The sequence below is a fragment of the Poecilia formosa genome, unplaced genomic scaffold (genome assembly GCF_000485575.1).
Source record: "Poecilia formosa unplaced genomic scaffold, Poecilia_formosa-5.1.2 Scaffold56, whole genome shotgun sequence".
In the NCBI taxonomy this organism is placed as follows: Eukaryota; Metazoa; Chordata; class Actinopteri; order Cyprinodontiformes; family Poeciliidae; genus Poecilia; species Poecilia formosa.
In genome coordinates, this window is record NW_006799995.1 from 2,353,635 (window position 1) to 2,366,874 (window position 13,240).

Genomic DNA, 13,240 nt, shown 5'->3' on the forward strand with positions numbered 1-13,240 from the left:
ATATATAGTCCGTATATGTCTGTCATTATTTCCATAAGTAATGCCATAAGTAATACCACTCTTTCTGTTCCAATTTCCTTTTTTTAACTATGTGTTTAACATACAACATTACTTCCAGCACTGAAATGCTTAAACACTCCCTGATCAACAACCAGAGCAGAGAACAGATGTTACAACACCAAGTAGCACATGCTCTGTGTTCAGAGGTTAAGCTTCGCTCTCTTCATCAAACTTCATAATAAAATATCTACATTTTCTCCTGTTACCATCCTAAGAACTGCCAACGTCACTTCTGTGCTAAATATGCCTGTAAAACTTTACAATGCACAATCCAGCTGGTGATAAATTGTAGTTAGTTGCTTTAGCGCACATGTAGCAATCAGCTGCTGTGTCCATGGAAACAGGTGGCACGCTTGTTAACGACCCGAAGGGGAAAGAAGAGAGCAAAAGATAACGAGCATAAGTAAAGACACAAAAGAAAAAGGAGAGCAAAGGCAGAAAGAGTCAAGACTTCTGTGGGGATCTATGTTCTGATCTTGCTTTTATTTGGAATATTTCAAGACACATCTGATGTTTCGTAACTGTCCCCAGGCGTCCATCATTTAACCTTGAACTTTCAATGCTCTTTAGAGTTTTACAAACTGTGTTAGGACGACGTAAACTAAGCCCAAATTCTAATTTCCAGTTACTAAAAACTTTGATTCAGCCTGTCTTTCTCCAGGTCGTCTCTTGTCCTCTATATAGTTTTACAAAGGCCTTGATAGGATGCAAAACTGAAGCTGCAGAGCAAAAACTCATGAGCCGTGTTTCCAAAGATGTTCTGATCTTTCAGATCTAACAGTGCTTGTGTGACTCTGTAAATATTCCCTACTTTGTTGGGAATATCAGCTATCCAAACAACTTCAGAGGAAATAAATTGATCAATAAAATTAATTAATCTGAAAAACCTTTCTGTTGAGTTTCTCACAACTGCATTCATAAAGTAAGATGGAAAGATTTCTTATAATTTCATAATTGATATTTATGGAAAAAAATAAAATGGACAATCTAACAATTTAGAAGAGGAAATATAATCTATTAATGGCTCTATAATTATTAATAAGGTAATCTACAGAATTGTGAGTATATACAATCTAATATCTACAAAACAAATAATTGTGCTTCTATGCTAGCTTTTTCCCATAATACTAGAGCTGATTCAAATTCTGGATTTTTTTTTTTTTACACAGATTTATTTGGACATGTTGTAAAACCGTGTAGCAGGAGCATCACAACTCTAAGAAGCCATGTATACTGAACATGAGAACCACTGGTAAGGAATATGCTGGTGAAGATTCTCATTCATCCAAGACATGGCAATCCCAAGTGCTTAAGTATGAAACAGCTGGATTCATTTTGTTTCTTGATGATGTTTTGCATCTCTTCCAAGTAGCTTCTGTAGTTCTGAAGAAGGATGGGAGGCGCAACGTCTTCAAGAAACGAGGAAAGTCCAGTTGCCGCCTACTTAAGAATTTCTAAGAAATTTACAAGAGTAATCTTGCAGAAGTGACCCAATGAGAGTATTACTTATTTTTATCTTAAATAATGCAAATGCTTACTCTGAATTGATGACATGATATTTTCAGAATTATATCAGCGGTGTCCTAACACAAGCAATGTGTCTGGCATGAAGTTGTTGTAATGAGCATAGTGTTCTCTGGAAGAATGTTTTGTTGAGTGGCTGTAAAACATGGACACATTGTACAACTATACCTGAGATCGCCACAAAAGCAGATTTTTGAACATAGAATATAAAACTTAGCTTTTAATTATAGGACATGTCTGTATCTCACCCTATCTCAAAGAAACTCAAGCCTAAATAAGGTTGTTTTTTTTTTTGTTTCTTTTATGACAGGGTTTTATTTTACATTAGTGGATTGCAGCAACAAGCTGTGTTCAGCGACAATAAACTTGATGTGCTCCTGAGCCTGTGCAGCGATTTCCACTTACAGAATCATGTCTATTTTTAATGCAGCGCTGCCTCAGGGCCTGGAGATCACAACCATTTCATATTTGTCTTCAGCCTTATTCTTTCCATCCAGAGACCATTTCAGATCACCTGACACATTTTATTACATTACGTACCACACGTGACTATCTAATCTATTATGTGTTTTAATACAAATTGTTTTTGAGTCTGTCCCCGCATTTCTGAGACAATCACAATTTAAAACCTTGTAGGAGGAAGTTTATTTTGGATAATCTAGACTGTTTAATGTCAATGTTTCAGCTGTTTTCTTTTTCATAAAATAGGGAAAAGGTGAAGGTTGCATAATTAAAAAAAACAAACTTCCTAAATAATGACTATCAAAGCCAGCCAAGAGTAGAAGCCCAAACAACTGCGAAACAAAAGATAAAGCACTATGACAGTCGGATTATCATGTGTTAGTGACCATGACGTAACTGTCGAACCACTGGCTCTCTAAGCTGAGGATACAGTACGTCCGCAGAGTGGAGGGACGGAAGATATGCTACGAGAGGAAAAGAGAGAGAGAGAGAGCGAGCACCCTGACTGTCTGACCTGACTCGGTTATGTAAACAAAATAAGTGTAGCGAAAGCAGCAGCAAGCAAACAACAGGGTACATTGCCTAATGAGCAATGGCATGAAAGAGTCAACAGTGTATGTGTGTGTGTGTGTGTGTGTATTTTAAATGACCTGCATGCTTTTACCATATTTGATTTTAATTGGACACATTTACTAGCGAGCCCTCCAAATTAAAAAGGCAACCATGAATCTACAACGTTTATCTTTCTGTCCGTGATCCTTCATCTTTCCATCCTGTCTCTCCTATCCTGTCTAGTGCTCAGTTCCTCTTGTTCTTAGTCAACATCTTTCTTCTGTTCATCCTCTTGACTGGGCTCATGGCCTCCCTACATATAGCTGACCTCAATAGAAATGGCAGGGTGAGGCACAAACATCCAGTCATAAACAATATACTTCAGCTAATAGAAAACGTCTGCTTCGTGTTGGAGAATACATTTTTGGATTTGCTACAAATGCATCCTAGAAGGTTTCCGTTTTATAATCACGAGAAGTCCGACCGATGGCTGCAGGAAGTTACACCAACAAATCTAGATATGTATTTATGTTCTTGTTTTACACTGATACAAAGGGAAAGGGGGAAGATACTGAGTACCCATAACTTCTCAAGAAAACCCCTTTTAAAAAAAATCAGGTCCATCTGAATATTACAAGCTAAAAATTAAGTTCTCTGACATTTTATACAACAAACTTGAAGCACTAAAAAGTGCAAACGACACTTTATAATTTGTTATAAACACCTTTTTATCTTCCTACAGCTACACACTCCTGCCCTACTTTTCTTCACTGTTAATTTATTTTCATCCTTCCCCGTTTCAGCTGTTCTAATAACAATGGAGCGTCTCCTGCAGTTAACTGTGAACTACAGCTGCTCAAGCAGTTACTTAAGTTGCACAGACGGTAAATGATGCTCAACGCTAATTATTTACAGTTAAACTAGATAAAACCCAACAGCATTTTTAATTATCATAATCTCCCTGGAAAATTGATGCAGTAAAAGACATTCAATTCCTTTTAAGCACCTCTGTTCAGTCTAAAACTTTATAGATATAGCCAAAATAAGTCCAAGTACAATTAGCTGTTTAACAGGAATTAATCTAAAATAAAATATCAGAAGGAAAGAGACATTTTTGTTTCAGGTAGACAAGATTTGTAAACATTACATGTAAAATCTCAATGAATATATTCAGGTTTGTCCTGTACACATTATCTGCTTTAGAAACGATTTCAAGTCTAACACCAAAACAGTTTTCAAAATCGACAAAAATAGATACTTTCAAAATAACATTTTTACAGTCTACTGATTCCTAACTGAATTCAAAGGTAGCAGAGAGCATCATGATGGACATTCCTCGATTTCACTTGGTTTGCATCAGCTCTCAGCTTCCTCACAACAGGCAGGACCTCCAACCTGACCTGAAAGTGCTGTTTTTGTCTTTTGTTTTTTTGTTCTGGCACACTGTTGGTTTTATGCGAGACACATAACAGTCAGTATTTGCAAAGCAGAGAAACAGTACTGCCAAATTACTGAGGTTTTAATTGTGACATAATTTCTTAATATGTTCTTTCCTAACCTGCCCTATGTAAACGTATGTGACTCATACGTGTATTTCTTTTATTGTGTAGGAAAACATTCTGTTGTTTATGTTGCTCTTTCTTAAAAATTTTGTTCAAGAATTAATTTCTATTGTTGCATAATAGCAAAGGAATTTCCACATGCTATACTTCTATGCATTTTGCCACATTTGAACAAAAAACCTCAAAGTATTTTACTGGGAAAACCATTGTTGAAGGAAAACCATTTAAAGTTCTCTTTAAAGCCATGGAGGGGACATAGTAAACCCTTCCTCCGGCCAGTTGAGTTTTTATCTCAGCAAAAAATTATTCAGAACAAACTGTCCTGTTAGTAACATGTATTAAAAGCAACATAAGAAAGACATAAACTCACCACCATAAACAAAGTCAACTACTGTGCAGTCTGAAGGCCCCACCAAATGGATCAGGCTGGACTGGCTGAAGCCGACTGTGTGCCTTTCTGCCATGTGGACACACAAACACACAAACAAAATCTTATCACAAACTAAATTCTGGAAAAATAGAAAAGGTATATTTTCCCACAACAACAACAACTAAACCAAGCCACAAATGGAAAGGCATGCCTGATTTCTGACCAACATTCTCAACATACATGTTGATGTTGTTCACTTACCCTGTGGTGCATCCTCTATGGTTTAGCAAAAATGACAAGAGTTGCATAATAGTTCAATATTTGAAATTGCAGCACAAAAATACGTCTATAAAAACACACTTGGTGTTATTTGTGTTTTACACATATAAAAGGTAAAACTGTGGCACAACCCTTTAACATTGAAAGATTTTTTTTTCTTCACAATCTGATTTCTCTTTCTTTTGTCTTTGTTCTCTTTGATAATGTGACTCGAATTTGATCACAGGAGTAGGGTTGGGGTTAGGGTTAGGAGTAATAACAACTCCCAAGCCAGCACACAGTGCCACATATTTTCTGAGTTGCAGGTATTTCACATTACAGATGTGGTATGTCTGTATTACACTTCATGGTCTGGATGTCATTACAACTGCAGTAATCTGGGAAAGAGAACGTAATGGAAACACAAACTGAACACTGCATTCTACATGGCGCCGAACTCTCCACTTTGTTCTTCACGTAATTACAACCACTGATCAAAATTGCAGTATGAACTGCACAGCAACAAAGAATTTGAATATTGTTTCCAGATTGTACCATGATAAACAGTTCATTCTCATCTACATCAAGTTCTTGCTTTCCCAGAAACAACTTCCCACTGTTCTCACTACTTTGTGATGATTTTAAAACACTAAAATTATTAGGATAGGATGAGGACAGAAATGCAAGTATGATTCCATTCCCTTCTATTTACACTTATTCAGAACTTAAAAAGTCAAATGAAATTTCAGCCGTTTCCAGACTGTCAGAAACCTGATTTACTGACATGAACAGGTAGTAGCAGCTGCAGCATACCTAGGTTTGGTCGAAGCGGCATTGGCTCCTCAACCCTCGCTTTGGTCTCCATTCTCCCAAGTTTCTGTGCTTCGTAGCGCTTCCTGCCTTCTTCTTCCTTCTCTGCACTAGCATACTGCAACACAGAAGACATACAGTGAAAACATGTGTATGCTCTGATTTATTCAACTTGTATATTTTTCGTCAAATAACAGCAGAAACATTGTGAAACCATACGTATGTGACAAAAGGAAAACTTTAATTTCTTTGTCGTTTTACTTCTTTGTCTTGTGCAGCACAAACTTCTACTAAACATTAGTGAAGGCTGGTGGTCATTCCTGCACAAAAACAAAGTGAGCCTGGTTCTCATCAAGAGCTTCACTTCACTGATCAGTGTTTCCTTGCATGACTGAAGGTGCCAAGAAGAAGAATATTTCTCCACTGTTTAATAATAAATGTTTCCCAAACCTCCTTGTGAAATCCAAAAGAGAATTTAATATTCTCCTCATTAGCAATGCTCACAAAAACCTCACAGTGCCATTTTACTCCGACAGAACTCTCACAAAAGAAGTCTACTTTTGTTATGCATTTTTACTTCAAAGCCGGTGCGATCATTGAAGTTTGCCATAAAAGTTCTATTTTTAGATTACTAATTCAATCAAAGTCATTTTCTTTATAAAATCTCAGTGTAAGAACTACTATGACGGCTCAGAAGGGGAAAAAAATGCAAAAGCCACAACATAACAACAGATGTTTCAAAGTAAGTTATGCTAGCAAGTTTATCAAAACCTCCACTTTAAAAAAAAAATCTATATTCCTTTTTATGATAAATTAAATTTTAGCTAAGAACTGCGAGCTAGAGAAAAGGAACTCATGTTGGACCAAATTGATCAACTTTATAACATTTTAACATTAAGTGTTAAAATATAGCTCCCGTAGTGAGAGCATTGTAACATAGTTTAATTAAATTTACACATAAAAATGAACAACTGTTTCATACAAAAGTGACAGAGTTTAGGAAATCTTTCCTGGAGAGTGAATGGGTCCTAGTTTGGTTTACTGGTAGCTAAGCTTTTCCATTAGCTTCCCCCAACCCTCTAAACTTAGATAAGACTGCTACTTACCAGAGTTAAGATACTTATTTCTCTCATTCTGGGGTCAACACAACCCCAGAACGCAAGCCCAGAACAAAAGCTCTAAGCTGACCAAGACAAGCTTTAACATACCTTAATAGGAGGCACCTCCATGATCTTGTCAACATTCTGCAGAGAACAGGGGACGTACCACAGTGCTGCCTTGTTGGCCAGCTTTTTTGCACCTGCAACAGCAAAGAACAGAGTGAATTCTTGTCCAGTTATGTTAGCAGGGCAGCTTCCAGCTATTTTTGGCAGTCAAGACGTTCTGACATGTTTTTTTCTATTAAAAGGAACAATGGAGCAAAATCCACTCTCCACACAAGACGCAACGGCCAATTTAGTTTTCAGCCGTTCTTTTGTTACGGTTTATAGATCCGGCTTTTGCTGCAAACAAAGAAGACGAAGAGAACAACAAAGACTCGGAGACAATTGTCCAGGTCCGTTCAGAGCAGAAACGATCATTTAGACCAAGTTTGGTGAGCACAAGGTTCTGCATAATTTATACGCTGTGAATCCCACAAGTGTAGAACGCATTGAATACCATGACATTCCACACAATAAATGTTCCCAACAAATACTCATGTTGTTTACACCGAGGCCAAATAAAGGCCCTCGCGCTTGAATGCAGCAGTTCCAGTTCTGTGTCTGTGCCTTAAGGTCAGGACGAGAAACTCACTGAAATCACACAACTAGGAGGAGAGGTTGTTATAGCGATTCCCATTCGTCCCACACTTTGTGTCACTTAATTTACAAACAGAGAGAGAGGGTCTGTTTTAAGGTGCTGGAATTACGACACACACGTGAGGAAACGAAATAAAGAGGAAATCACCTTCTAAAGCTATTCTAATCTTTAACTTGTGGCCAAGTAGCTGATTTTCACTATGAACTATGGAGCTTATATTTAATAATAATTAAATCTACAAACAAATGCATCTGCAACATAGCCCATTTTAGCCCCAACACTCAAGGCATTTTAATGAAGACGATACTCATAACAATAATAACCGAGTTATTACTGGAGTGAACAGCTTCATAAAACAGTATAACAGACTAATAAGTGAAGTAGCTAATGAACAAGCAGCTAGGTTCACCAGGGCAAATAACAATTAGAGCCTTTTATTTTGCATTATTGAGAGCTCCTATCAATTCAGCTGCTAACGTGCCTCACAGCTGGACTCTCGAGACTGAGAAGACGGCAGGTTAATTTCACGATTAATTCAGGGATATTGGTCTGGAAGGCGATCCAACTCACACAGTAGATTACAGAAATAAGAATCCGACCGGGAATCAGCTTTTCTGATAGCTACGTGTTCATGTGTGGATGAAATCTGAGAGGTTCGTCCAAGCCAGAGCTGCACAATATATTGCTTTAAGTACACCAATTACACTTTGAACCCAACCTTAACCATCAACCCATTTACTTGCATAGTTAATGTCCAGAAAGAAGGTTTTAATGTCAATCTGAAACTTAGATCAGAGATGACATCCCCTGTATGTTTGGCCACAACCAAACTAATAACCTTATTATAAAATATTCACACATTACTTAAAATGGCTGTCTTAATGTAAAGTGGTTCAGAACTGAATGCACATTTCAGCCACATTGATTCTAATAAATTGTCTCTCAGAAACAGAAGTGCTAAGCTGAAAATAAGCAGGAATAGAGCTATTAATGTGGCCTGTGGTCATCTTAGTGTCAAGGGCCGTGGCTTTAGCATTTGACAAAAGACTCTTGGGAACAGAGTACCCTACAGGTCACTGCTTATGTTGTGCGCTGAAGTTAAAACCGAGCAGGCAGCTGGGCCTTGTTGCCATGCCCACCGTGCTTCTCTCCCACTCCTCCTCCCATTGGCTCAAACCCTTGCCAACAACCAGGAAGTTGCCCACAGGAGTGAGAGAGGCGTATTTACATATCCTCGACTCGACCCAGGACTGAGCGGCTCCGGTCTATTATTAGCTCCTGCTGGAAGTTTTAAGTGAATTGTGCTCGCAATCAAGGGAGGAAGGCGAGGAGTGAAAAGGAAGACAGAAGGGAGAATCTCCGGAACGAAGCATTCCCAGAACGACTGATGACCTTTTCTGACCAGAGTGGAACCAGGGAGCTGGCTCTGAATGCCAAATCCCTCTGCAGCACATGAAGACAATGTTGATGTTTGAGCATGACATCGCCTTGACTCCCTCCTTTATCCTTCACCATATCCCCAATAAAACAGCAAAACTTCCTCCCTGTTATGCTTGGGGGATTATTTACTGCGTTAGATGATAAGGAATCTTATATCTTAAGGGCTCAAGGAAAAACTGTCCTTGAAAACGAGAAATTGTGTTGTTTTTAAGAAAATAACTCCAGCATGGTTTGGTTTCGATTTTACGTGTGGTCACATGAAATTTTAATAAATTTACTCAGAAGAGATGGCAGAACAGGCAGCTGGTTCACTTATTTAGGATTACTAAATAAATTACAGATCTGATTTTGGCTACATTCCTTCCAGGAACAGAAGTCTCACAAATCTGCTCACTGACTGAGTGCGTTTGGCTTTGAAATTGATCTTAATCTGATGAGACAGCAAGCCTTGGATTTAAGTCCATGAACAAAAGAGAAAAAAAATCCCTAAGTAATATACTCATTTCCTGATTATAATAAAAACATGCATATCTCCTTTAAAGAGACAGTTTTGCATTTTGAAGCAGAGTTTCTAGAGAGGTTATTAACATGTTAGTTGGCAGGGGTAAGGGCAGAAAAGTTTGCTACAATTTAAAAACAATTCCAGTTTCAAAGTCTAGGCAACAGATAACACCAGTTCTGTTTCATATATGTTTTAACCACCATCACAATTGAATTAGTTGCTTGTTTCAGTGTACAGTAATGAGAACCAAGCAGTTTGGCCTCCCCTCAACTTGAGGGGAGGCGATAAGATGAGGATCATCTCAAAGATGGCCGATATGAAAAGTCAATTCAGAGAAGAACCAAGAGCAAGAACGAAAAGACAGATATATCCAAGCTGCCACAGAAGAATTTCCAAACACAAGGCAAAACACCAGAGACTAAACAGAGAGGCTATTTAAAGGACCGGTGCTTATGTGGAGGAAGACTCCCTCCGGCATGGATTATCCCATATTCAATCCCCTTTTATCCAAGTTTAAGTCATCAATCATGGCATCCTGCGTTTCCTGAAAAATACCTAAAAGCATGTTTCTTTTCTCAAACACTTTGATCAGACTTGAACATCTTTGATCTCTGGTCTTGCTCCTCTTGCCCGCCTGTGTTTCTTTCTCCTCAAAGGGTTTTTACTGCCATTTTGTTTCCCCCCTTTTGTCTTCTACTCTCTGCTCTTAGTTCTTCCAAAATGGAGTAGAAAAAAATTTATTTTCGTCCTCCATCCTGGACAAAGTGTTCCAGGGTTGGATGGAGCACAGAAAGGATCATTCCTGGTGCTCAGCTCCGGTGATCAAAACCGCAGATTTTTTCAATGCACTGTGCCAAGGCTCCTTTTTTACTTTTAACTTTACTATGTTCTCCCTGTGAGATGTTACAGCCTGATAGGAAGACATTAATCATGTGGGCAGGAAAAGTTTAATGGCAGCGCTTTTCTTGTGAATTTCCAATGCTCAATTTAAACATGACAGTATACTTTAGGCTCTCTGAGTGCTTTTAGATGTTTAAAAGGAGAAAGAAAAAGAACACTTTTGTCAGCACTTAATGTCTCGAACTAAATTTACATCGACTGCGGGACAAAAACAGCTCTACGGCTGATGAACTCCAGAGCAGTTCATCCTAACACTAGCTCCACTGCAGTTCCTGTTGCAAATCTCGGATGTGCCCTAAGATTTGTTTTCAAGGGATTTGCCCATTTTTTTCTTGCTCATAATTTTCTTCGGATACGAATGTAAGATAAAGAAGATGTTAGCTTAACAATCTAAATCGAGCATAATCTGTTCACCAAAGCTGTCCAAAATTCTCCTCCATCTTTCAGAGCTCTGGGGCAGAGGGTGAAACATTGTGTGTTGTTTTACTCGTTAAAAAAATATTTTAAAAAAATATGTTTTAATAGAAGCTGCACAATCCCCCAGAGATTCCCTTTAGCTAATATTATGTGAGATGCTTTTTTGTAGTTTTCTACCAGTCTCTGACATTGGTCTGAGGAAAGTTTGCTCCACTCCTGACTTTCAGCTGTGAGATTGTAGAGAAGATTCTTGCATGAACAGCTTGTCTGAAGTGGCCCCCCCCGCAGTATCAAGATCTAGACTTTTACTTTGACTTGACCCCTGACTTTCCAGAACACAAACACCCTCTGATACAGCAGAATTGATGGTGCATTCTGTGTTGATCTTGGTCTTTGTTAGTGTTGTCCCAGGAAATTTTAGTAGAATCCTCATGTATTTCTTAGAGAGTAGAGGTTTACTTTTTCCACATGCATTACATTTAGAGTTTCTAGAGACTTCTTTTAGCATCTTGCAGCCTGCTTTCAGGGTGAATTTGCCTGAACAACCAGACCTGGGCTTGTTGGATGTTGTTGTGAATATCCTCCACTTGTAGACTATTTTCCACATACTTGAATGGATGATTTCAAATCCTTTCGAGACCTCTTTAAATCCCATAGCATATAATCTTCTTTCTGAAGGCTTCAGAAAGCTCTTTTAATCTAGTTCAAGTGAGAGTGAACACTTTCTTGGTGTTCACTCTCGCTTCAAATAGTCAGGAGAACAACAAACAAAATGTCTGAGGTTTGAACAGGGTATACCTATGATAAAACACTGAGTAATGATGTTCTAACCATGTGCTACTGATGTGATACGTCTGGGTGTAATTTTAGCCATTTTACATTGAGATAAATAACTGAGTCTTCACCAGAAATTGCACTCTAACCTATTACAAAAACCCAGGCTGCTAAAGGTGTCCTCATCTTTTTCAGAGGATGATATAAGAATTTGAAAGGTCTGATGGTGTACTGTTACTAGCATTTTGACCAAAGTCCTTTGTCTTTCAAACCTTAATGTCAATTTTACATTAAATGGTCTCATGTGAGCATGAAACAAACAGTATGGGTTAGCTGTCATTGTGTTACAAGAACAAGAGCTGTCACTACTAAGCCTCAACCCACAATGCATTCCTCTCAGCTATGCGTGTATTGAGGGGGCATAATCTGGTTAATATACCTTTATGTAAACTTGTGCTTAAAGGTGCATGCACACGCAAAGCCCAAATGTCTCTATTCATAGAAACAACCTGTGTTTCTCATGTGTGCAAAGCAGATCTGGGTGGCTACGGGTGCCGTGTGCGCATGAAGCTCTTCAGAAGGTGTGTGTACTTCACTTGAGGTATCCGTGTGTCCCGAGACAGTTTTGTACATGGGTGGGTACAAGAAAATCCCTAAGCACTGTGGCATGACTGTGACTGCACATGCGTGTCAGTGCGCATGTGCGATCCCCCAGCGGGGACAATCATCACGGCTCGTGCCCACAGTAGGCAGTCTTACCCTGGGGGTCTGTGACCGAGGCCCGCCTGACGAGATGCTGCCTGACTGACTGTGGAACCTGGATGCTTTGCCTCACACACACACGCAGGCATACACACATAGACAATAAACATGAATGCATAAACACAAAGATGTATCTACAAAAAAACCCACTATATACACAAGTCTTAGTCATCAGCCACTAAACCACAAAACCCTCACGGCTGTACAAAGGCACGCTCAGTTATAACAAACTTCTGCATGAAAATACACTTATTCAAGTCTGGCCCTGAATGTGTAAAATGGTGCCAGTCCTGCTTCATTTACTAAGAAGGGGGGGATGTCTGCTCAGAGTGCAGCCGTGTGGGTGTGAGGATGCGTGGAAGTGCGACTTTTTTTTTTCTCTCTCTGCGTCGAACGTGTCAGCATTTCAGGCTCCTCGTGTGCCCCCTGTTCCTCCCAGCGCTCCCCGCTCGTCTGCGTGCATCAGCGGCGCGGTGGAGAACGTACGCGCGTGCGTCCCCCGTCAGGGCGCGTGTGCAGGTACATCCACTTGCGCATCCGTATCTGACTGGGCCACAGTGTGCGAGGGCCTGACGCTAAGCCGACATGACAGAAGCAAATAATGTCTGCTCCCGTTATCTTCTTCTTCTTCGCCCTCGGCCCCGCAGGAACCTTTTAAAGGGCCAAACGCTGATGAAAAACACGCGCTTGCATATGTAAAGTGCACATGTCACAAAATGATGAATCTAAGTGAAGATCATTAAATAAACCTGGCTTTTACATGTTAGGGAGACATGCCCACCCACCAAAAAAAAAGGGGCACATACCACTAAGGCTTGAACACAAAAAGATGCATTCAAACACTGAGATTGAATGCACGCACACAAACATGAGCGTGTGTCCGTACATACACTCAGACATGACCCACTTCCTATTCAGTACATTTGACTGAAATCTGCACAAAGCGATAGTCGATCTTCTTGTTCTCTGTAAATATTTTCCAGATATTTTGGAATGTTTGTTTTACTACCTTGTGTTAAAACTACTATGATTAGAACTGTATACAAC

The 13,240-nt window shown here is 39.3% G+C and overlaps 1 protein-coding gene across 5 annotated transcripts in view; it reads right to left on the reverse strand.

The window, feature by feature from the left end:
• The window catches only part of acot7 (acyl-CoA thioesterase 7), a 54,034-nt gene that overhangs the window by 24,357 nt on the left and 16,437 nt on the right, over positions 1-13,240 (reverse strand). For 3 of the 5 annotated variants that reach the window (XM_016672187.1, XM_016672188.1, XM_007553412.2), the window contains 4 exons: positions 6,807-6,898; positions 5,602-5,716; positions 4,792-4,806; positions 4,531-4,617 (listed from right to left, as the gene is read on the reverse strand). In XM_016672187.1, coding sequence (XP_016527673.1) covers positions 4,531-4,617; positions 4,792-4,806; positions 5,602-5,716; positions 6,807-6,898 — 309 coding nt within the window. The remainder of the gene's footprint in view (positions 1-4,530; positions 4,618-4,791; positions 4,807-5,601; positions 5,717-6,806; positions 6,899-13,240) is intronic. The other 2 variants (XM_007553413.2, XM_007553411.2) reach the window with 1 other exon arrangement.